The sequence below is a fragment of the Equus quagga genome, chromosome 7, assembly GCF_021613505.1.
Source record: "Equus quagga isolate Etosha38 chromosome 7, UCLA_HA_Equagga_1.0, whole genome shotgun sequence".
Classification (NCBI taxonomy): Eukaryota; Metazoa; Chordata; class Mammalia; order Perissodactyla; family Equidae; genus Equus; species Equus quagga.
The window spans coordinates 14,905,601-14,930,572 of NC_060273.1; the positions used below are offsets into that span (position 1 = coordinate 14,905,601).

Below are 24,972 nucleotides of genomic sequence, written 5' to 3' on the forward strand. Positions count from 1 at the left end.
TTGCTCGTGACATATATTTTGATGATCATTCTGTGGTTTTAGTGGCTCTGTGTTTTGGTTGTTTTTGATTTCTCCATGGCCTTGTGGATGTTTCTAGAATGTCATGCTCCTTTGATGTTCTGCAGACCCTTTGAAACCACCCAGACTGGGAAACAGGAGAGCCTGAAACCTCAGACGGAAAGTTATCAGAAGTTCTGTGGGAGTCGTCCAGCCAGCATCCCTGGCCCTTCCTCACCATCTCTGTGACGTGATGAGCAGCCTGCCTGGCCGAGAGTCATTGTTGCTAGTGCTGCTGTTTGCTTCTGGCTGAGTGTTGCCAAGTTAAACCTTTCAGAGTGCGCCTATTGCTGCTGGAAAGTCATATTCTGTGTTTATCTGAAGGGTTTAGAAAAATCTTTTTCAAACCTGTTGAATTATAAAATTCGCTAGAGAAGCTTGTTTAAAAAACAAATGGTCCAAATGATTAAGATGGCAAATTTTGTGTTATGTGTATTTTACTAGACACACACACACCCCCCTCAAAAAAATGGGAAGGAAAAAGCAAATGGACCAGATTGCACTTTGTAGCTTTAAAAAGGTTGACGATGTACTTTATGTGCAACCGCGAAGTAACCCCCAAGACTTGCTGTGACGTGGGGGCAGGGATTGCAGTGGTGTCTATTATACGTTAACTCCGGTATAAAGAAAGAAGGAAAAAGTAAAGGAAAAATGTATTTGCTTCTATCCCCTTCGAAGCACACCCAAGCAGCAGATAATATTCTTTGCCTCTGAGAAGGGAACTGGATGGCTGGGCACAGGAATGGGGAATGTTACCTTTGGAATTTTGAATCATGTAATTCTTACCTATTGAAAGATAAATTTTTTAAAAAGTTAGGTTTTCAAGTCTCTATCTTGGATAATGTGGTTCAGGACATTTAAGGTGGAGCTTGGCAGCCTATTTATGTATTTTAAATAACAGCGTTATTGAGAAGTGATTGATTCATGTCTAATAAAATCCATCCTTTTAAAGTGTACAGTTCAGCATTTTTTAGTATATTCGCAGAGTGGTATGACCATCGTCCCTAATTCCAGAACAGTTTTGCCACCCCAAAAGGAAACCTGGAACCCATTAAACAGTCACTCCCTGTCCCCCTGCTTTCCCCCCCCCCACCCCCCCAAGCTCCTGGCAACCACCCATCTACTTTTTGTTGCTGTGGATTTGCCTATTCCGGTTATTTCATTTAAACGCATTCTTACAATGTAGATCTTAATTTATGACTGGTTCCTTTCATTTAGCGTCATGATTTCAAGGAACATCCATGTGGTAGCATGTATGTATGTATGTGTGTTATGTAGCGTCCATGTAGACCTGGAGGGACTCTCAGACTGTCTTGCAGAGTGGCTGGCGGTACTGTGTTACGTTCTCATCAGCAGTGTTTGGGGGCTGAGAACCTGTATTTTTAGCAAGGATCTTGATGATTCTTACAATAAAGCAGTTTTGGAAAACACCGTTTCCGAGGGTACCACGGCTCATTCCGTGCAGGCCTTGTTCCCAGGAGGGTGGGTGTGTGTAGTGCGTTTGCCCGTCTGGGTGCTGGATAGGAGCTGGTTTTAATTCAGGATGCTGTACGCCAGTTCTCTCTGCATCACTGGAAGTCGTTTTGGAGTGGAAGTGTATTTGGACCATGCAAGCATTTGATCTTTTTGGGTAGTTTAAAATTTCCTCCGTCAGGTCGGCATTTTGTCTATTTGGGCCTTGAGGCTTTTTCTCACGGTTAGTACTTTGGCAGTTTTAGACAGAACTCTCTCCCCTCCCTGTCACCCCCACTCGAGTCCTTCCCTCTCTCCCCGTCCCTTCCTCCCTGTCTCTGTCCTCCTGTCCTCCCTCCCTCTCACTCCCATCTCTTTCTTTTTCCGTCCCTCCTCCTCTCTCCCTCCCCTTCCTTTTTCTCACCCTTTGAAGTCTTCTTGTTTTGCAGACTACTTCATGTTTCTTAAACTGTCTGCATTTCCCATGTGATTCCCTGGAACTTCGGAAGTCCGAAGCTGTGTGCGTGTGTGCGTGCATGCGCATGCGCGCATTCTTTCACTTTTCACTTGTCATTTCTCTAACAAATACCGTGTGCACTAGAGTAGACTCAGACCAGAGTTTGAGCCCGGGCTCCATCACCAGTGCTGGCACCTCCTGCATCTGCAGGACGCTATTGTGGGACCAGTCACTTCTCTTTCTGCACCTTATTTCCCAGTGGTGCTGTGGGCCTGATGACATTCCTCATGTGGGGAACGGGAGATTCAGTGAACCAGTTCAGTTGAGCCCTCAGCCCAGGCACCTGTGATTTCTAGGCTTTCTGTAAAAATTTGCCATCTGCTTTTCTCAGTGAGTTACCTAAAGCCAGTGTGACTGAGGTTCTTTGACTGAATTGCTCAAAGAAGGAAGGAGGGAAAGAGGGAGAGAGGAGCAGCCACAGCAGTGCCCCATCCACCGGATGTTCACCAAGTCAGTTACGGGGTGCGGAAACCTCCTCTAGGACTGCCGCCGCACTGGGCGCTCAGCGGGCCTGACCTCCCTGGAGCTCTTGGGACCGGCCTCCAGGCTGTGTGAGGGGGAAAGCAGACCCTGAATTGTTCTGAGTTCTCATACGCGGACTTTTCTTCTGTCTTGCAGCTGATGCCTTTTTCAAAGCCGCTATAAGCCTCATTCCGGAGGTTCCAAAGATGATTAATATTGACGGAAAGATGCGGCCGTCGGAATCATTCCTTCTGGAATTCCTCTGCAATTTCTTTTCTACTTTATTAATAGTTCCGGTACGTATCCCCAGAAGGGCTGTAAGGGATGTCTTTCTTTGACCTGCTTTATATACATTCTTAGCCCTAAAACTGTAGGGTTGTTCTGTCTATATCTGTGTTTTGGTTTTCTGCTCAGCTGTTTGAATTGCTCTGTGCCCAGAGAGTATTAGGTGAGGCTCTCTATGTGGCCAAGGGGGTGTCACTTAGCGGTTAAGGGCTCAGGCCTGTGGACCAAGATGCCAAGGATGGAATCCCAGCGCCCCCTCCTTCCAGCTCTGTGTCTCGGGCAGTGAGGTAACATCACTGAGCTGCCGTTTCCTCATCCATAAAGTGGGAGTAATAAAGTCTCTGCATCTCTGGGTTGCTGTGAGGCATAAGTGAGCGGATATACATACATGGTTAGGACAGTGCCTTGGCACATGGTAAGCACTGAAAAAGGTGACGGTGATGTTCTTTTGTTGGCGCTACTAGAAACCAAAACATTGCGGAGGTCAAAGGGGCCATTGTTGGAAAGATGCTGGGGTTTCTCGTGGAATGTAAGAGGTGAGCATTTGGGCTTGGGCTGGAAGGAGTCAAGGCCACTCCCGGGACCCAGCAGTCACCTTGGCGGGGGTTCTTGACCTGGAGTCCACCTACTCCCTGGGTCTGGCAGGGTGACCATGATGAGAAAAAAAAGTGACTTCTATGTTTTTGCAAACCTCAGTGAAATGGAGGCTTTTGCTCCATTATGAGTTACAGGCAATAAGCCACAGTAGTAGTCACAATAGCTGGGACATTTTCTCCAAAAGTAATCAACAGTACATTCGTATCGCACTTCAGCTGGGGAAGATATTTCAGAAGACTGTTTACGTGTTTCCTTCCTTAAAAAGGCACCGTAGTTATTACACCCATCACTAAGTCTGTTATTTAAAAGTATTCACCAAGAAATAATAAATTACAATATAACCAATACATTGAAAAACTATTTGACAAATATATTTTAGCATAATTGGTTTCCTTTTAGTCTTATGTATTTTTCTGCATTAAAAATAATATGCTGAGTTGCCCATAAGCTTCACCAGCCTATGAAGGGTCCAGGCACAAAACAGCTTGGCTCCTGGTGGAGCCAAATGTGCGTAGGAATCAGGGATACTGTTAAAATACAGATTCTTGGGGCCCTCTCCCAGAGAGTCTCGCTCAGTAGGTTGGGAGTGGCCCCTGGATCAGCATTTTTGAAAGCTCCCTCAGCCATTCAGGTGTGGGTGGTCCTAGGACCACACTTTGAGAAACATCTCTCTGGACTCAGGCCATGAGACTGACTTACCTCCCATGGGTACGGGTTCCTTGCTGCGGTGATGAAAATGTTCTAAAATTGATTGTGGCAATGATTGCACAACTCTGTGAATATACTAACAACCATCGAATTGTGTGTTTTAAATGGCCGAATTATTGGGTGTGTGAATTATATCTCAGTGAAGCCAAGAAGACAAAAAGTAACCCAGATTCCAACTCTGCAGTTGAGATCCCAAGGTCTTCTCTGGAGAGAGGATCACATGGTCAGGAGGCTGGACTCGACGCTTGACTTTTGTGTTTTCACATCCCCTTCCTAGTACTTTATAATCAATTTCTCACTTTTTTGAATAGTCTAGTTATTTGTCAAGTGAAGAGACCCCCCAAAAGTCAGAGTTTCTAATGAGAAAGTTGATCAGTGCTATTGTTCATTGATTAATTGGGATGCATTCACCTTCTGCATATGGGATTTTCTTCATGTTAAACATCCCTGGAGTCTTGCCAGCCCAGTGGCTGAGTGGTTAAGTTCACGCGCTCTGCTTTGGTGGCCCAGGGTTCACCAGATTGGATCCTGGGCACAGACCTATGCACTGCTCACCAAGCTATGCTGTGGTAGATGTCCCACATATAAAATAGAGGAAGATTGACACAGATGTTAGCTCAGGGCCAATCTTCCTCAGCAAAAAGAGGAGGATTGGTGGCAGATGTTAGCTCAGGGCTAATCTTCCTCAAAAAAAAAAAAAAATCACTGGAGCCTTGATGAAAAAGCCTTGTGCTTGCACTCAGAAACTTGCAATCTATCCTGACCCCTGTGGCTTTGGGAAAGTTGTGTAACCCCTGAGAGCCTCCTGTCACCTTTCTAAAATGTCATCAAAATGCCCACTTCCCAGGGCAGCTGTGAGGCTTGAATGAAATGATAGCTAGGAAAGTGCTTGATGAACCAGAAGCTCTGCCCCGGGGTTACAAACTGATGACCGGTGGGTGGAATCCAGCCTGCAGGCAGGCTTGTTGGCTACATAATGATGGAGGACATTTGGAATAAATTACCCACATTTAAAAATGGTAGATCACAGGAAAAAAAGCGACTTCCAGATCTTCAGTTCCTCTTGAAAAATCAGGTCCTGCCATGAGGGGCCCACTTTCCCCAACTTGGCCAATTGGCCGTAGCTGGAGAGCAGCTGCTCTGTTTGGGGGGTGGGGGTGAGGGTGCACTCTCTCTGGTTCCCCTGGGCCCCTCTGGACCCATTACACCCATTTCTGTTGCCCACCTGGCGCTGTAGGCATTCATGGGAGTGCCCCTGGGCTCAGCAGATTTTATGGTGCTTGGTAGCAGCCCTCCTGCTTTCTCTGGAATTTACTACAGATGCTGACAGCTCACGACTTGGCGCTAGGTGCTCTGTGCCAGGCCAAAGCCCCTCGTCAGCGCTCAGTCTCTGGGAGTCCTCCACCCAGCCCCGCAAGGTGGGAGTCTCCTCTTGAGGGAACCTAGAGCCACGAGGCCACGCAGCCAGGGAGCAGCAGAGCTGGGATTTGAACTCGGGTCTGTGCTACTCCAGAGCCTGGCTTGCGCGATCCGAGCCGGAAATGTTTGCAGTGTGCTTTATTTGCTCAAGCTCCCTGAGCCTTAACAGCCCTGCATCCCTCCTGGGGGGGCAGCGCTAGGATCTGCCGGCCCCGGCTTTGCAGGTGCCTAAGATGTTCCGCCTGCCTAGGCAAGGCTGCGTGCTCCCTAAGCTCTGACGCCGTGGGATGGGCCGCACGGCAGCCACGTCAGCTGTGAGTAGTTTAGCATGAAGATGACTCCCGTATCCCACTTTTATTGGTTCAAATTGTTACCTTTCCTGGCACGGCTTTGGTTTTTTAAACTTTATTGTTGTAGGAACGTTCAGCATGAGATCTCCCGTCACACATTAAGTGTGCCGTACGGTGTTGTTGGCTGTGGGCCCCGTGTTGTGCAGATCTTTAGTGCTTGTTCGTCTTGCCTAGTCGAAACTGAGCTCACTGAGTAATAACCCCGTTTCCTCCTCCCCAGCCTCTGAAAACCACCATTCTCCTCTTCGATTCTATGACTATGACTCTGTTAGATGCCTCATACAAATGGGATCTTACAGTATTTGTCTTTTTGTACTGGCTCATTTCATTTAGCATAATGTCCTCCAAGTTCATCCACGTTGTCATACAGCACAGAATTTCCTTCTTTTCTAAGGCTGAATAGTATTCCGTTGTATGCATATACCACATTTTCTTTACCCATTCATCTATCGATGGACATTTAGGTTGTTTCCACGTCTTGGCTGTTGTGAATAGTGTTACATGGCAATAGTAGTATCTCTTTGAGATCTTGATTTCAGTTATTTTGCATAAACACCCAGAAGTGGGATTGCTGGATCATATGGTAGTTGTGTTTTTCATTTTTTGAGGGACCTCCACACTGTTCTCCATAGCAGCTACACCATTTTGCATTCCCACCAACAGTGTGAAAGGCTTTATAGGATGGGTTTGAAAAGCTCTGATTCATTTTATTTGTTTAGAAAAAAACTGAAGCCATTTTAGACCAAATAGAATATGTGGCCTGCTTTACTCGTACTTATAAATGTGGAAATAAACATTCCCTGGGACAGTCCCCTCTCCTCAGCAGCAGGCCGCTGGTGGTGTGTTCTGGAGCCTGCTGGGTGGTGTTAGGAGCGATCACCATCTTGGTGGACTGCAGGACAGTCTTCTCTGTATAATTGAACTAACGCATTTCTTTTAACAACGTTTGGTGGGACGAGGAAAGCAAAATTCATTGCACAAGTTCGGTGTTACCGCTCCAGAGGCCCAACTGTGATTGAGCTGAAATTTGTAGACAATGCAAATGTTATTGCCATCAGTTTCCTGGCACTAACTACCTAGACACAGCAGAGAAGTGTCATTTCGGCTACTTCTCCTCGTGAACAGGTCCGGTCGTGGCCGAACAGGATGTCGGGAGCTAAGCTTCATTCGTTCCCCCTGTTTCGCAAATGTTTGTTGACCTGGGAATTGAGGAGTGAACAGAGAAGCGTGTCCTCCCACTCCAGATGACAGACGCTAAGCAAATACACGCTGAACTACGGTTGTATCAAGTGCCATGAAGGAGTGCAGGGCCTCTGAGAGCCTCAGATGTGAGGGGATGTGGGTCAGGGAAGTCCCCAGAGAAAGTGCCCCTTGAGCTGAGCTCCGAAGGAAGGCTTAACTAAGTACTTAGCTGAGTGCAGAGGGGGAGCAGAGGGCATTCTGGGCGGAGGGAACAGCGTGTAAAGGCCTTGAGGTGGGAACGGGCCGTGTGCCTCGGAGGGACTGGAGGAGAGCCGCGGACCAGCGCATGGGGAGGCTGAGGGACACCAGGGGCTTAAGCTGGCGAGACAGACGGGCTGGCTCCTGCCGGGCCAGGTAGCTCCCTAGACAGTAAGCGACAGCCTCGAGTCTGCATGGTGACCTGTCTCCTGCCCTTCCACCCCCTCCGTGTCCCCTAGTCCCGTCTCTTTCCGCTCTTCCTCCCAGCCCTGCCGTGTTCTGGCTCCTTTTCTAAAGGACTTTATTATTTGTTTAACCAACAATTACACACCTCTTACAATGAGCCAGCCAGCAGCTCACAAATATTCACTCCCAACGAGCCTGTTATTACCCTCATTTCACAGAAACAGACCCTGGCACAGAGAGGTGAAGTGACACGCGAGGGTCACCAGCCAGTAAGCGGCCAGAGAGCATTCAAAGCCAGGATGTCTGTGCTCTGTGCTATCTTCACTGCCTCTCAGCTCAGCTCTCCTGGGAAGTTAGTCATTTCAAGGTTATTCCTTCTCCCCCTGAGGAGTGACATTTAATGGAAGAATTTCCACAGACCAGGGACCCAACGGGATCTTGCTAATAGTGGAAGCCAGGCCCCTGTCTGCCCAGGCGCGAGAGAGGTTAAGAGTCCCTCACGGGCATCCATCTGCTCTGTCAGGGAGGCAGCCCTGGCGGGGACATCAAGGGACCCTTTTCCCACTCGGATTACCAGCTGAATCCAGGACCTTTTTTTCCTTCTTTTGTAAAAAACCTGTGTTTGCTTTCACTGAGCCATCAGAGTACAATTTGTTTTTAATGTTGGAACCACTGAAGCATGGATATCTTGGAGAATTTTTTCCTCATATGGGGGTTGGACATAATCTCTCGTCTCTTCACTTATGAGCAAAAACTCCCAGACGTAGCTTACTGCAAAGCTTTATGTCACCATGACCCCTTCGCCCACCTTTCTGGAGGTGTGTTGAATCATTTCCCACAATAGTCACAACATTTGTGTTGAAATTAAGTTACTGGAACATTCAGATCGTCGTCTCTCCAAGGCAGATCCTTAAATAAAGTATATTTTGAACATCCACATAGCAGAACCAAATAGCCTAGTTAGAAACAGCTGTGAGCGGAGCAGGCAGTGGTGAGCGGCCAGCCAAGGCCCACTGAAAGGAAGGCAGGCATGGGTGGGCATTCTGGTGCGTGCCGTGTGAGGCATTCAGACATCTGAGTGTCACGTGTCGTCGTTCTTGCTGATACCCTGACAGCAGTTCCTGTGGATGCTAACAGCTGTACAGAACATCTCCCCCCTCCCCCCCTTCTCACATTGGAAGTATTACGGCTGTGTCCACGCACGGTGGATTGGGTGGCTGTCAATTCCCACCCACCTCGGTTGTAATGCTTCTCACACCCCATGCCTGGATTGAGAATGGTTACTCCATGTGTGCCTTCCCCCAGGTAGCCAGCTGCGTGAAGTCGGGCCGTGCCTCATTCTTCTGCAGAGAGGCAGTATAAATAGTGTTAGTGGTTAGGAATGTCTGCCCTGGAGCTGCTCTGCTGGGGCTCGAATCCCGGTTCCTCCATGTACCAGCAGTGACATTAGGCTGCTTAACTCTCCGTGGCTCATTTCCCATCTGTGGTCGGGGGGAGCGGATAGTGTCTCCCTGGAACATAGAAGAGCTCTGGTAGCTTCCAGAAAAGTTAGCTGCTGTTATTTGTATTTGTAGCCACATCGGTTCCTGGCACATAGAAGGTACTCAAAAGATGTAACCAGTTCAGCATTATTTACCATGTGCCTGCCGTGTGCCCAGCTCTGTCCCAGAACCAGGGACAGGGACAGGCAGCATTCCATCGTGTTCCCCAGCAGTCCTGGCAGTGGAGTATTGGCAAACACGACAGAGAAAGTACGTGTCCTCCTGGGGGTCACAGGCGAGGGTGAAAGAGAGAAACAGATAAACCAAGAGATGCTGTTGGGGAGTCCTCTGAGGGAATAAAGATCGCTTCAGATGGTGAGAACTGCTCTGAAGCGACAAGACAGGTGGTTTGTGATACAGAGGAACTGGGGCGGCTCTGGATGGAAGGTCGGGGCGGCCTTGTTGAGGAGCTGACATGTAGATGAGATCCAGAGGCGCTCACGGAGGCAGTCTGGCCAAGTCTCGCAGGTAAAGATTCCAGTCAGAGGCAACAGGAGGGCCGGGAGGCCAGAACGTCCTTGGCACGTGAGGTGCCTGGAGCATCCTCTGCCCTTCCATCTGATCCGTGTGGGCGACTGGCCTCCAGGGACTGAGTCACCTGGACTTGCTTCCTTCTGGCTTCCAGCTAGTTCAGCCAGCGGGAAATACTGCCGTGGGGACTGGAGGGCTGGAGGAGAGCGAGGGTTAGGGCAGTTAACCCCCGACAGTCACTGGCCACAGTTTGGCAATGGCTTTGTCCCTCCAGCCAAGGCCACAGCTCCTCCAGCTGCAGGTCTTGCACGTTGCAGTAATGCCGCTCCCTCCTGTGTGGGGTCAGCCTGATGGTGGTGATGGCTTCCCTGCGTTGCCAAGCCCTGCCTGCCTCACCCTTCCTCGCTAGGTCCCTTCACCCTGCCCGTGTGTTTATAAATAACCCTTCATTAAACCATCCTCATTTAACCCTGTGGGAGTGCCCTCTGTGGACTGCCGGGACCCGAGCGGTCCAGCTGGTCCCAGGAGCCGTAAAGGTGTGGCTGGAGTGAGTGAGGGGCAAAGCGCACAGGACGGGTTGGTGAGGGAACGGGGCAGGAGCTGGGCGTTCGCTCTCAGCGGAGGGAGGCATCTTCACAGAGTGTTACGCAGGGAGCCACATGATCATCCGTGCCTTTTTGGAACTGAAGACGCTGACTGTTTTGCATCCTGGTGCTCTGTTTGGATTCAGTTTAGCATCTGAGAAACACTTGCAAGCTCTGCGACTGTCTCTTGGGTTTTTCCTTTCCCAGCAGAGCATCCTCAGTTTGGCTGTCAGTGTTTGAATGCCCTGAAGAGCGAGGCTGTGTTTAAAGTCGGTGCCTGTGATGATGACAGTGATCATTTGGGGGCTTACTCAGAGTAGGTGGCTTCTGCCATGCCATCTGCCACGAGACCCATAATCTTGCTTTTGTAGTTGGAGGAACGGGACTTTTTACCGCTACGCATGTAAGAACAAGATTGTAATTTTGGAAACTGGCCATTAAACTGACAGGTAACTGCTTTCTCATCCCTGAGACCCAAAAAGAGATGCTCTCAAAGTGCGTCTCCCCAGACTGGAGCATGCTGATTAGTGGGATCGGCAACGTTGTGTCACTTTTCTCTGTGTTTAACCGTAGCTGGCACTTTAATTTCCCTACAGCAGGTAAAGGGAGGGACCTGGGATGCTGTCTTGGTGTTTTTTTCCTCCTGCTTCATATCTAGGATTACTTACCCTTTTTTGGTTCTCCATCAGGATCATCCTGAACACGGGGTCCTGTCTCTCGTTCGAGAGCTTCTCGGTGTGATCCAGGACTACACCTGGGAGGACAACAGTGATGATAAAGTCCGCATCTACACCTGCGTCCTGCACCTCCTGTCCGCCATGAGCCAGGAGACCTATCTCTACCACGTAGACAAAGGTAGGGGTCCCCGCCCCGGACGCGCTGGGCCCGAATTTCATGAAAGTCAAGTGGAGGGTTGTCATTTCTCTTTGGTTAAACCCCTTGTGTTTTACCTACCATGAACCTAGTCCAGGGCCTTGCTGAATTTGCCAGTGTAAGAATTTCCGGGGGTAACTCTTCAGAATGCAGCTTCCTGAGCCCCATCCTACCCCTTCTCAATTGGAATCCCCGGGAAGAGTCCTGGGGATGTGTATCTTTGACAAGCATCCAAGATCATTTTGACAATCAGACGAGCTGGGAGAAGCACTCTTTTGGATGGGTGCTCTCTTTGGCATGCTACAGAATAACCTAGAAAGATGGTTAAATATCCCTGTGCATGAGCTTCATCTCGGTTCTGTTCCTAAGAGGAGGTGGGACCCTGGCCTGGGTGTTTTTGCGCAGTTCTCAGGTGATGCATGAGCCCTTCTTAGATCAGGGGCTCGGGAAAAAGGAGATGGCCTTGTTCCCCCACTTCCTACCAGCCATTTTGAATTTGTTGCTGCGAGTTTGGGGGCAGCCTCCTCATGTCCTAGACGTAACCTGGGGCAGTTCCCAATCCAGACCTCTGCCCGCTGAGCCTAAGCATCCCCCTGCTTGTTAGACCCTCAGTTCCAGTTTTTGATTTCCAAAAAATAGCCCTATTGTTAAAAGTGCTTTGGCCAGTAGTTGTATACTTTAAGGTTTAAGCACTGCTCTCTATGCTTGGAAATTCCAGGGAACAAATTTGGAGTGCCAAGGGATGGCCTTCTTTGGTAATTCTCGGAGGCTTTCTCTAGCTGGGATTTGGGGGCTGATGGTGAAGATGTAACTTAGGGAAGCTGGTTAATGTTGATGATGGTAGCTGCCACGATCTGGGCTCCTACTGCGTGCCAGGTACTGCGCCAGACTCTGTGGGCCTCTTTCTCCTGTAATCCTGACAGCATTGAGATGAGGACAGGCATTCGTGTCCCCATGCTACTAGAAGGGGAGACTCAGAAAGATAACAGAGTTTACCAACCACGTGGTTTCAAGGGCTCATGGCCAGTTAGTGCTGGAAGTGGAATTCACACTCGGAACTGTAGGACATACGTTATGCTGCCTCGTTGATTACAAAATAACAATGTTTTAATTAAAGCATAACATATTACATACATACAATAAACTGTAAAGCTCAGCAAATGACCAGAAAGTGAACGCCCCCCCCAACCGCCACCCAGACAAGAAATGAAACATTACTAGTTCCACAGAAGTCACTTGCGTGCCCCCTTCCAGTAGCACAACCACTTTCCTCTCTAGAGGTCCACCACTGTCCTGACTTCTACCTTTTAGTTTGCCCATTTAGTTTAGCAAATTAGCTTGCCAGAGTTTCATTTTTATGTCAGTGGACTCATTTAGCAAGCATTCTTTGGTGTCTGGCTTCTTTCACACAGTATTATGTCTGGGAGATTCTTCTGTGTTGTTGGGTGGAGCTGTGGTTCATCCTTTTGTGTTGCTGTATAGTATTCCACTGTATGAATACAGCAGAATTTATTCATTGCCTTAGGGATAGACATTTGCATGTTTCCAGTTCTACTTCTGGGCTATTATGATGAGTGCCGCTATGAACATTCCCAAACGTGTAATTCTTGGTGAACATTTCTGTTGGGTATACGCCTGCAGGTGGAATTGCCGCTCGTTGGATTTGCTTATGTTCAGCTTTGGTAGATGCAGCCTCACCGTTTCCCAAAATGGTTATACCAGTTGCCACTCCTACTGGGCGTGAATGAGGGCTCCATCTGCCCTTGGTGTGGTCAGTCTTTTTCATTTTGGCTATTCTGATGAGTGTAATTTGCATTTCTCTCATGGCTAATAGGGTCCAGTACCCTTCCTGTATTTGTTGGCATTCCTGTTTCCTCTTTTGTGAAGGGCACATCAAAGGCTCTGAACAGCAGAGAAGCCTTTGAGGACCAGACACTGATGTGGAAGGGGGTCTGTAAACCACAGGTGCTGTTAGAGGAGCAGGCCCTCTCCTCTCTCCTGCCCTCTCCTCTCTCGTCTCTTCCTCAGGCAGATTCCATTGATCCTCTGTCTACACCTTACAGCCAGGGCCGACTGGGAGCCAGAGTGCCAGCAAAGGGAATCCAGCTACGTTTGATGGGCGGGAGACGAGTCTTCTAGCTTTTAGAGATGACAACAGAAGCCTGGGTATTCTTGTCCTCCTTGGCCTGGCTGTGTTTACTTCGGATGCACATCGTGACCTGACAGTTGTCTCAGTAGGAGAGAGGCCCAGGGGCCACGGAGGCTTTGCAGGGGCTGGGGTTCCGTTTTCCCATCCCTTCTTATTCTAGGCAGCCTTTTAGATGGTGTTGACACAGCTTAGAACTTCTGAAAAACTGGGGTGAATATTTTGTGCCTTTACAAAGGATGCCGTGGCTGCTGTCTTTCCAGATTAACGAGAAGAGAACGCTCTGAAACTACCTGGAGCAATAACGCCGGGTGCTTTCATGCAGGCCTGCGAGAGAGTGGGCGCGTCTGATGGGGAGGGCAGACTACTCCTGGACGCGAGCAGTGGTTTATTCACTCTGCAGAGCGCGTGGGGCAGGGGAAGAGCACCCCCCGGTGCTCTGTGAAGCCAGTGGAGCCCCTTCGCTCCTCCACGTCACCTGCCAGGCCCTTGAAGCATTCGGGGTTGTGACCCCAGCGCCAGGCAGACGCAGGGTCCTGGGCTATTTTTAGTGGCCATTTGCCAGTGCTGTCATTTCTCCCATTGGGAGCGCCGCATCTGCACTCTGAGGCCCACTCTGCTCTCTGGCCTGACCAACTTCCTTCTAATTCTCAATCCTCTGCTCCCTCCCTCTGTCACCACCAGGTCTCAGCAGGGAAACTCGATTCCCCGCTCCTCACCCCTTTTCTACTTCCTCTGGTGAATTCAACCTGTAAGGCTCAGCCTGGCTCTCGCTCATTCCAGAGTTCCATCCCAAGCCTGGATTTAGGATCCCATAGCCCCGTAGCGCCCCTCCCGACAGTCGGCACACGCCCCTGCGATTGCCTGTTGGCTCGTCCGGCTCCTGATTGACTGTGAGCTCTGCGAGGGCAGGGACCAGGTCGGCCTTGTTCGCACCGGGTCCCCAGCTTCTAGCCCAGAAGCTGGCGCAGAGCAGGCCCTCACCCACTAGCTGCTGCGAGTGAGTGAGTGTGTGTGCACGCACGTGTGCAGCCTGCTGTGAACTCACCTCAGGCGCTCTGGTCCGGAAGCCTGCAGCTTGGGTGGTTGGCCACGGGCGGTCCTGGACCGTCTCTCTCCTCCAGTGCTGGGCTAGTCCGAAGGAGAGTAGATTCCAGGCGGGAGTAAGGCTGGGAATTTAGGCCGGGAATTGTCCTAGGCCTCAGCAGTAGACGCGAGACATTCTCTCACCAGCTGTAGTTTTGCCGCCTGCAAAGTCAGGTGGTAGTAAATGGCTGAATCACGTTCTTTGGCTTTTGAGAGAATAACTGTTGTCCTCTGCATGGTGGCTAGCAGTCGCGACAGTGGCCAGAGCCCTGTGGCCCAGGGCTGTTCACTCCCAGCCTGGTGTCGGAGGGGCAGCTGCAAAGCCAGCAGTCGGCCTGAGAAAGCATCCCCGGAAGAGTCCCCCTAAACGGGCAGTGCAGAGGTGACCAGAGGTGACCTGCGCGCAGAGGCCGCCAGCACACAGACCAGCTGTTCTCCTGGTTCTCAGGCAGTGTGTCTGCAACCGGCTTACCAGTGTTCAGCCAAAAAAACTCTGTGTCTGTCTGTCTGTCTGTCTGTCTGTGTGTTGTAGAGGGAGCAGGAGAGAAAGCTTGCACAGAAGTACCAGTTGGTGAGTCTCGGTGAGAGAGAGGCCGGTAGTCAGTGTGCGGTTTTCCCTCCTTTTCTATGGCCTTGATGTTTTTAAAATAAAAAGCTGGGGAAACAAGAAGAAGGAGGAGTTATTATTCTTGAAATAGCAACCAGAAAGGTACATAAAGCATCCCTGAAATTTTCTTATCAATTAATTACTGTATGCTTATACCGGTCCCGTTCCCCCGAGAGTCAAGACAGACTCTAAAGGAAATAGATAAAATAATAAACTGGCCAGTGAGTAGCTAAAAAAACTAAAAATAAAAATAAATAATGAACTATCTTTTAAATTAAAAAATTGGTTCTTAGGAAATTGTAAATTAGGAAATGTATGGATATAATATATATATGTGTGCGTGCTATATATATATAGGGGCTCTACTACATATACTGTTTTGTCACTTTTTTGTGACTATATATTGTAATTATCTTTTAGTAACAGTATATTGTAGCAGTGGTATAGCGTATGGTATTTAACCGCTACAGATCATATGCTTTTATTGTCCTCATAGTATTTTATCTAACGCTATACCACAGAGCATTTAATCAAAACTCTATTGATAGACATTTACATTGCTTCTCCTCTCACCATTATAAACAACAGTTTGTAATGAACATACAGTGAACATATAATAAACATGTTGTTTATAATGAAACAACCAACATCACGTACGTGCATCTTTGTATCTGTTGGATTATTTTCTTGGGGCAAATCCCTTGGAGTGGTTTTCCCAAGTCAAAGATCTGGACTTCTTTTGTACTAAGACTTTTTTTTTACTCTTTTTTATTGGTATAATATACATAGTGATAAAATGTGTATCACCATTTTAACATTTTTTTTTTTTTTGGTGAGAAAGATTGACCCTAAGCTAACATCTGTGCCAATCTTCCTCTTTTTGCTTGAGGAACATTGTCACTGAGCTAACATTTGTGCCCATCTTCCTCTGTCTTGTATGTAGGACACACCACAGCATGGCTTGACGAGCGGTGTGTAGGTCTGCACCCAGGATCCAAACCTGCGAACCCTGGGCTGCCAAAGCAGAGTGTGTGAACCCAACCACTATGCCACTGGGCCAGCCCCCATTTTAACTTTTGTGTGTGTGTGAGAGGAAGATTGGCCCTGAGCTAATATCTGTTGCCAATCCTCCTCTTTTTGCTTGAAAAAGATTGTCCCTGAGCGAACATCTGTACCAGTCTTCCTCTACTTTATGTGGGATGTTGCCACAGCATGGCTTTATGAGTGGTGCTAGGTCCGTGCCTGGCATCTGAACCTGTGAACCCCAGGCCACCGAAGTGGAGAGTGTGAAAGTTAACCACTCTGCCACTGGGCTGGCCCCCCATTTTAACTATTTTTAAGGGCAGAATTCAGTTTTATCAAGTATGTTCACAGCCTTGTGCAACCATCACCACTATTCATTCCCAGAATTTTTTCATCATCCCAAACAAACTCTGTACCCAGTAAACAATAACTTCCCATTCTCCCTCCCCCCAGCCTCTGATGACTTCTATTCTGCTTTCTGTCTCTATAAATTTGCCTATTCTTGGTACCTCATATAGGTGGAATCATACAATATCTGTCCTTTGTGCCTGGCATATTTCACTTATCATAATACTTTAAAGGTTCATCCATGTTGTAACGTGTCAGAATTTCCTTCCTTTTTATGACTGAATACTATTCCATTGTAGGACAGACCACATTTTGTTTATCCACTCATCTGTCAGTGCACACTTGGGTTGTTTCCACCTTTTGGCTATTGTGAATAATGCTGCTGTGAACATTCTTGCACAAGTATCTGTTTGAGTCTCTGCTTTCGTCTCCTTTGGGCAGATACCTGCATTGGAATTGCTGGATCGTATGGTAACTCTACGTTTCACTTTTTGGGGACCCACCAAGCTTTTCCACAGCAGATACACCTTTGTACATTCCCACCAGCCGTGCACAAGGATTCCAGTTTCTCCACATCTTCATCAACACTTCTTAGTTTCCTTTTTTTTTTTTTTTTTTAACAATGGCCGTCCTAATGGGTATGAAGTGGTTCTGGACATTTTTTAGGCTTTTCTTACCTATTTCCAAACTATTAATTCCTACGAGATTTCCCGGACCTACATCAAAACCAGGAATTATCATTCTTTCTCACCTTTGCAAATCTGATAGGTGATTTTTTAAAAAGTTCTTCTGTCTTTTTAGTTTTCTGTCCTTTGATTATTAGTAAACTCAAACTTTTTCTTTTTCATAAAATTATAGGCCAGATAAACGTATTTCTGATGCGTTGACGTTGATATATTTGCTAATTTTTCTATTAGTGACCCTAATAGGGAGTCACTTCCTTGCAAGCTCAGAGCCAGCCCTGCACATCATACCTTGGCTCCTGTGTCTCCACGGCCAGGTCTGTGGAGCGTGGTCCCCTGGCTCTGGAGCTCACCCAGCAGTCCAGCGAGTATGTCTGTGTAGACACTGACGGACGGCTCATGACTTCCACCACGATGAGACTGCCCAGTGCAGCTCTCACTCTGCAAGCTGAACCACGTGCCCTTGGTCCCTCACTTGTTGTCACCAACTGTTTGCATCCACAGCATCACAGGCCCAGCTCTGTTCTCATCAATATCATCTCATCTGAACTGTATGTGCCTAGGAGACCATATCCTTAGACAGGGACAGTGACGAATGCTCTTTTTAATTGGGCCAAGACGAGCACAACAAATTACATTCCAGCCGATAAGCTGCACTGAACGTGGTTTATTAAAAGTGTCCCTAAACCACAAACCAGATTAGCACCGTGTGCATGTGGCCACGTGTGCACAGCCACACCCTCCCAAGGCAGCGGCATGGCCCATGGTTTATCAGATGTCACCATTCCTGGGACAGTGGCCCAAATGTTAGGCCTCTGCCTGATCAGAAGCTGCGACTGCATTTTCCCTCTTGTTGACCACTTAGCACCGTGTGTGCTCCAAGGGTTTCTGTGTGGCCTGTGGGTTCTCTGCTGACCTGGGCTCCTCCAGGAGTGCCACTTGTTCACACCAGGTCGAAATAAGTACGCTCTGCCACGTACAAGTCAGCATTTGGGAGTGGCGATGAAAGCAGCTAAAAAAGGATCTGGCGAGAAAAGGGGTGGAGGCGTGGAGGGAGAGAATCGAGTCTGCAAGGCAGGGTGGTGCATTCATCAGGGGCTCTAAGCTTCACAGCAGCCCGGCCCTACGCCCCCCCCAAGAAAAAAAACAGAAAAGAAAAGAAAGAAAACAAAGGAGGTGTCCTGGTAGGGACCAACTACGTCCACTCTGGTCCATCCTACAGCCGAGTACTCTTCAGCTGTTAGAAAGAGAGCTGCAGATCTGTGTGTGCTGATGGGAAAGAGTGCCTAGGACATCACTGAGTGACAGAAGCCAAGGGCAGAACAGCAGTCCCTGGGGGATCGCTCCCTCCTTCCCCGAGCAGCTCGTGCTCTTGCGAAGGCCAGTCGGTAGGAAGGAAGGAGGGAGGGAAGTCAAACTCGGGCTGTTCTTGCTGGCTGGTCTCACTCCAGGCAGCGGCTGTCACAGGAGGAGCCCAGGCAGAGAGCGGGGACTTTTTGGCAAGAGTCATTGTCAGAGGGATTCAAGTTGGCGACTAGACAGAGAATGTTAACGGTCCATCCGGTGGAGTTTTGAGGAGGGGTGACCCAGCAGGCAACTTGGCGCAGTCTTTTCCTGGTTTGGGATCCCAGCTGGGACCACTGCTGGGCCTCAGTTTCCCCATCGTCAAAGGGGATGTTCATATCATCTCTCCTGCATGCTGCTTATGAGGACTCGGCAGTAATGCGTATGAGGCGCTTAGCCCCGTGTCTGGCCTGCAGGAAGCACTCAGTATTGGCGGCTGTTCCATTGGTCGCCATGGTTCTTGTTGTCCCCTCCACGCATGGGCTAGAGGGTCACACCTTCCACACCCCTGGGCTCTGGCCCAGACTGTCCGGAAGGCCAGGTGTTTTCTCTGTGATTCCCAAGACCCCAGACCATGTGGGAAGTTCTGGCTGTTTCCACTTGCCCTGCCATGACTTCCTGCCATCTGCTGATGCCGTGTGCTACGCAGCTGCCTCTCCCTGGCCAGCATGGCACTGGGCTTGGGAATGTCCAACTGCTCTGGTTTCTCCCCTCAGTCGACTCCAACGACAGCCTGTACGGGGGAGACTCCAAGTTTCTGGCTGAAAACAACAAGCTGTGTGAGACGGTGATGGCTCAGATCCTGGAGCATCTGAAAACCCTGGCCAAGGACGAGGTAGGTGTCCCCTGCCGTGCCCTCCCTGCCACTTGTTCTGAACGCAGCGTTTTCAGGGTGCTTGGGTGTTGGTTCATTCTGGAAAGGAAGCCCCTCCATGTGAGTAACATGTTTATGAGCAGACCGTCCATCGAGTGCTCCAGGGCCTTTGCTCCTGCTGTCATCTCTGCCTGCAGTGCGCCTCCCCAGGGCTTCCTTGGCTGCTCCTCCTCCTCATTCAGGTCTCAGCTCAAAAGTACCTCCTCAGAGAGGCCTTCCCTGACCCCCGTCTCGAGTAGCCACCGCCCTCCTGCATCCCTCTGTGTCATCCCGGTAACACTTGGTCACTCTCTCAAGTGCTCTGTGTGTTTGCTTCTCAGTTGCCTGCCTCCCCCAGCAGAATGCACGCTCCCTGGGGACCAGGACCTCGAGATGAGTCTTGGAGACCTGCCTGTGCCTGAGACGGTCTCGGGTCCCTGTGTCACTCAGCACAGCATCCCCACACCTCCAACACAGCCTGGTTCACAGCAGGTGCTTAGTCAGCGCGTGTTGAATGTATGATAGCCTGTGCTTTCCACACCTCAGCTCTTTTAACGCCCGCCACAACCCTGTGAGGTGTGGGTGCTGTGTCTATTCTCACTGCACAGAAAAGGAAAGGGAGGCTCAGAGAGGTTTCTCCCAAGCCCCCGGTTTCCTGTGGCTGTGGTAGGACCTCAGCGTTCCCACCCAGACCCCCAAGCCTGAACTCTAACCACTGCATCGTCCTCCTCAGGGCCTTCCCACTCACCTTTTCAGCAGTGGCACACCTTATTGTCCAGCCACAGCAGTAAGTTACGTTTTTCCAGCCTTTCCTGTACGTAAGGGCAGTGTTGAGAACTGTGCTTGTATTATTTCATCAAATGTTCACAACAGTCCAGTGAGGTGGGAACAGCTTGTCCCTGAACTCTTCACACACGAGGAGACTGAAGCCTCGAGTGGCGGCTGTGGAACACGGTCAAGGCACGCTTCTGGAACCCATGCTCTTATCCACAGAATAGATTCTTCCACCAGATGTTGCATCTTTTGTGTTTTCAGAGCAGTTTTTCCATATTCTCCATATAGTTAGATGATGGGTTGATGTCAGTGTAGTTTCCATATAATACAATGTAAATAACTACCTGGTTCCCTTCCCCAGTTGCCGACCGTGGCTTCCATTTTTGCAGCGCCAGCCCAAACACTTGGATGACAGACGGATCCCTGAGGCCCCATCTCAGGCTTGGTGCAGACAGTTGGTTGTGAAGACATTGTGAATGCTGTCGTGTAGTCAGGGTGGGGGCGGTGGCAGTGCCTTGGGAGTCGGCGCTGGTGCCTGACCTTTCTCTGCATCCTTCCCCTGGGTCAGCTGGTACCTGGCTGGCTTTCTGCCTCCACATGCTCCCCCGGGTCTTGCTCTTCACGACTCAGCTGTCTGCTTGACGCTCTGAGCTTTCAATTTTTTGTTCCCACCCAGCAGGAGATGACCTGCCGGCTCCTTCCTGATCCCCTCCTCGCAGGCCCCTTTTCTCTCTCTGTCTTTCCCTTGGTTCCCTTTCCAAACCCAAGATGGATTTCGGACTGCTCTGTTCCCAGTGGCCTTCAAGAAGGCCCTCCCCTTCCTTCCGGAACCCTCCATTGCTTCCGTTCCCAGCTCCCTCTTTCCCAAACCTGGAGTTTCTCTCATTCCTAGGTTTTGTTCCTATACTCTCCAGCCCACCAACCCGTTTAAAGACAAAATAAGATTAAACTGGATTTTAAGTTTAATTCTTAGCCATTTCCAGGACTGTATACAATCCCTCTGCTGCCTTTAGCCTCCTTTCCCAGCCCACCAGAACCCACCAGAATAGTCTATAGCTGCGGGTGTACACATGAATGGCACTCGTATGTCCTGGCCTCCCGTTTTCTCAAGGTATTCAAGCAGGTGCGGAGAGAGAGCAGGACTTTTTCTGGGTTTCACTCCCCAGTGGCCTCTGCCAAGGTCAGAGGCACTGCCCGAGGGGCAGAGGAAAAATACAGAACCGCCACCGCTCTGGGGCGGAGAGCCTCCCAGCGCCTTCTAGGGAGGGAGGCTGTGTGTGCCCCTGACCCTGCGGCCCCCGCGGCTGCAGGGCTCCAGGACTCCGGGAGTTGATGCAGGGGGGACTTAGCCGTCTGTGGAGGGGCAGCTCCCTCCCCCAGCGGAGGGGCCAGCTCCCCGTGGGCTTCAGGACCCAGCTTTCAGGAACCAGCCCTTCCTTCCCTCCCGGAGACACGAGGCCCTCACCTTCAGCCTGCACTTGTCACACTCATCAGACCCCACTGCTCCCCAAGCCGAGGAAATTGTGTCCCCTCCTCCTGATTCTTAAACCCAGTGGCTCTGGCTCCAGCTTCTCACCCAGGGACCTCTTAGAGCCGTCTGTGTGTTTGACAAGTTGCACCCCAGAAGAATGCGCCACGTGGTTTGAAAATAGCATTTCTTCACTCTGATGCGACAGGCTGGTCTAATCAGAGGTGGCCGCTGACAGCATAAGCGACCGTGGCCTTGGACCCCAAGCTCACCATAAAAATAAAGCCAAGGACCATATAACCTGGAACTATTTTCATTTAACATTTGTCCCTTTTTCTCTTGCGGGAGGGGGCATTGACAGTGGTAACGACTCAAACAGAATTCTGAAAGAATAGCAAAGCTGGGCTGCTTCTGAAGAACATGTCAACTCGCATAACTACTGGGGACTTTCACCGAAAATGTCTGTGCATATGCACATTTGTTAGGAAAACATGGGTGGGCCCAGATGAAGTGAAACGCGGCAGCCTGCATTTTACAGTGCGATGTGGGATTGAGCAGAGGCGACCACGACGTGGCAGGGGCCTCAGAGCTGGAGTCCTCCAGTGCATGCGGGGCCAGCTTCCTCTCCGCTCGGCAGGGAGCGAAGCTTCATGCTGTCGGAAACCCCAGGGCTGGGCCGGTCCTGAGTGTCTCATCTTTTGGCCCTCTTCTTAGCAGCCCTGCTTCCAAAATTGTCCTCTGAACCCCCGTGAAGGGGCCAGCCCTGTTTTAATCACGAGCTCTATGAAGTTGTATGTTTGGGTGTGGTGTGGCTGGGAACCATGCCAGACCCTGGGAGCTTCCTGGAAATGACAATTCTCATAGGAAAGGAATGAAAAGAAGCTCTTTTCTATTTAAAATCTCTGTGGAGAGAGGAGGGGGCTTGAAGCCCTGACTTGGTTCTCTCATAACACGTCCATGGGTTTCTGGGTCCTTGCACGTTGGCTGGCATGCTTTCTCACCCCTCAGACCCATCTCTACTGATTTCATTTTTAATGAGCTGTGCATTTAAAAGGGGAATTGAGCTTTTCAGGGAAAAATGCTTATTGAGAAGATATAAAACAGAGAAATAGCCAGTTAGACGTTTTGCTTACTTGACTTTTTGAAAACCTCTCCCACTTTGATGAAATGTGGTTACAGGGCCTCTCTCGGGGGGACTGCTTTAGTTGGATGTGAAATGCCATTTTCTTTTAGCTTGGTCCTCTAGAGTGAGCAGAAAGCGGGCCCTCCTGTTCTCCCAGGCGTCAGATGAGGGCCAGTTTAGAAGGTGAGCAGGACGGGCTGGAACCTGCTGAATGGTGATCTCTGCCCAGGTCCCGATGGGGGCAGACCTGTGTTGTCCGATGACAGAAAGGAACGCAAAGCAGGCAGCCGCCAGCCAGCTCACGAGCCCGTGCCAGGCACGTGCCACCCTGTCTCCCAGGGTTGGCAGGCTTGGGCACCACACCGCTCGACCCCACTCCTTGATGGCAGTGCCGGTCATGGTCACCTCCGCTGCTTCTGTGACTGTTACCTGGTCCAGCCCGTTGCCAGGGCAGGCTCAATTTGGGAAGGCCCGAGTCTCTTCGTGGTTACTCAGCCCCCCTCGCCCAACTACGCTCGAAGCTGCTCCTTGGCAGTTTTTTTTACCCCCTCCACTAAAAGATTTTAAGTTCTCACTCAAGAGAGGATGGCAAGAGGTGGTGAATACGCTGGCTCAGCCATTAGCATAGAGCCTGCCGCTCTGTAGGCGCCACCCCAGATGTGTGTGGAAATGACGGACAGTGGATGGATGGATGGATCAGTGGTAGGTGGGGTGGTTTTATCCACCTAGAGTAGTTAAGAAAAGCAGGAGAAGTGTTTTGTTCTAAACCACATGGAGCCATTCCTGCCTCCCTGGATGAAACTGCAGCTGCACTTGGCAGGCTGCCTCGGGCAGATCGCTCAGCCCCTTCAGAATCTGGATTCCTAGTGTGATGCTGACCATGGCTCTGTGGGAACATCCTGTAACCTGGGTGGGACAGGGGCTGGTGTGGGTACGAGCATGGGCTCCGGAGCTCACAGCCGTGCTCTGCACTTAGCAGCTGTGGTCCTTGAGCAAGTTCCCAAAGCTTTCTGAGCTTCAAGGGCCTCATCTGCAAAACGGGAGCGTGTGGGTTTCCTATTGCGGCCTTAACACATTGCCACGAACTTAGCAGTTTAAAACAACACCCACTTATTATCTCCGTTTGGGAGGCCAGCAGTGGGTCTTGGTTGCGCTGGTTTCTCTGCTCTGGGTTTCACAAGGCCAAAAGCAAAGTGCTGACTGGCTGGGCTCTTAGGGGAGACACTGGGAAGAATCCACTTTTCAACCTCATTCGGGGTGTGGGCGGACTTCAGTTCCATGCGGTTGGAGGACAGAGGTCCTGTTTCCTTGCTGGCTGTTGGCTGGGGGTTGTTCTCAGCTTCTAGAAGCCACCTGTATTTCCTGGCTCTCGGCCCCTTCCATCTTGAAAGCCAGCAACGGTTCGCATCCTCCTCATGCTTTGAATCTCTCGATCTCCCCTTCCAGTTCTTCTTTCCTTTCCGCTACTTGTCTCTGGCACCAGCCTGAGAAATTTCTGCTCTTTAGGGCTCAAGTGATTAGACTGGGCCCCCTGGATAATCTGGGATTATCTCCCTAAGGTCCACAACCTTAATTATATCTGCAAGGTCCCTTCACAGCAGCACCTCGATTAGCCTTTGGCCAACCAGGGCTGGGAATCCTGGGGAACAGCTCCAGAACTGTGTCGACCCTAGGGGGTTAGAAATGCACCTCCCCCAGAGCTGTTGTGAAGACTGAATGAGATGAGTTGTGTAAAGCACAGAGATGATCCCTGGCACAGTGTGAGGGCTCCGTGCCCAAGAGCTGCCAGGGAGCAGAGCAGAGGCGTGAGGCTCCCAGCAGCACCGATGTTCTGCAGTGCCAGCCAAGAGCACCCAGCCAGGGCTTGGGGCATCGGCTCCCCGGGGTCCCACAGACAGGAGCTGACCTGGCCCCCTTGGCCCAGCCCACCTGTCGACTTGGCCTTCCCCAGGGCCTGGGTTACCTTGGGAACGTGATCCCTTCTCCTGGGCCTGTTCTTGCATTCTGATTTCTTTTCCCCTGGGTCTTTACCACTCAAAGCTGCGGTCCAGGTTTGGTCTAGCCTGACTTTTTGGTCAGTCTTTTCTTGTTTGGGTACTTCTCCTATCAGATTGTGGAGCAGGGGAGGAAAGACCTGGTGTCAGAGTGTAGAATGGCTCCTTTAGAAGCTGGGCATGGGCACCAAGCATCAGGAGCGCGTTCGAAGGGAGCCGTCATTTGGTCTTTGTTACCAGCACCCAAAGCAGGGAACAGTGACCACAACTTCTCGTGGCTCGAGGACTCATCTGGAAGGGACGTATTTTAGCCTTCCAGTTTCCACTTGTACTTGCCTTAAAGCAAGAAGGCCGGTCGCTGCTGGGTGGTTTCATTCCTTGACCCCGCGGAGCGTTGAAGCTCATAGAAGTGTCACTTGCTTCTGCTCCCACGTGGGGGCCCAGAGTGGAGGGCTGGAGCCGCTGTCACCGTACTCTCCTCCTGCAGAGGAGGAAGCTGGGCCCCAGGTTGCTGAAGCAGCTCGCCCTCCAGAAGACCCGTGGTACAGCTGCACTTGAACCCAGGCCACTGTCCGCACTGG

General features: G+C 50.3%; 1 protein-coding gene across 1 annotated transcript in view; it reads left to right on the forward strand.

Annotated features, from left to right (window-relative positions):
- Positions 1–24,972, forward strand: part of VPS35L (VPS35 endosomal protein sorting factor like) — a 110,780-nt gene that overhangs the window by 84,870 nt on the left and 938 nt on the right. Inside the window, exons 27-29 of the mRNA XM_046666205.1 lie at positions 2,645–2,784; positions 10,759–10,924; positions 18,896–19,014. Of these exons, the coding sequence (XP_046522161.1) occupies positions 2,645–2,784; positions 10,759–10,924; positions 18,896–19,014 (425 nt within the window). The remainder of the gene's footprint in view (positions 1–2,644; positions 2,785–10,758; positions 10,925–18,895; positions 19,015–24,972) is intronic.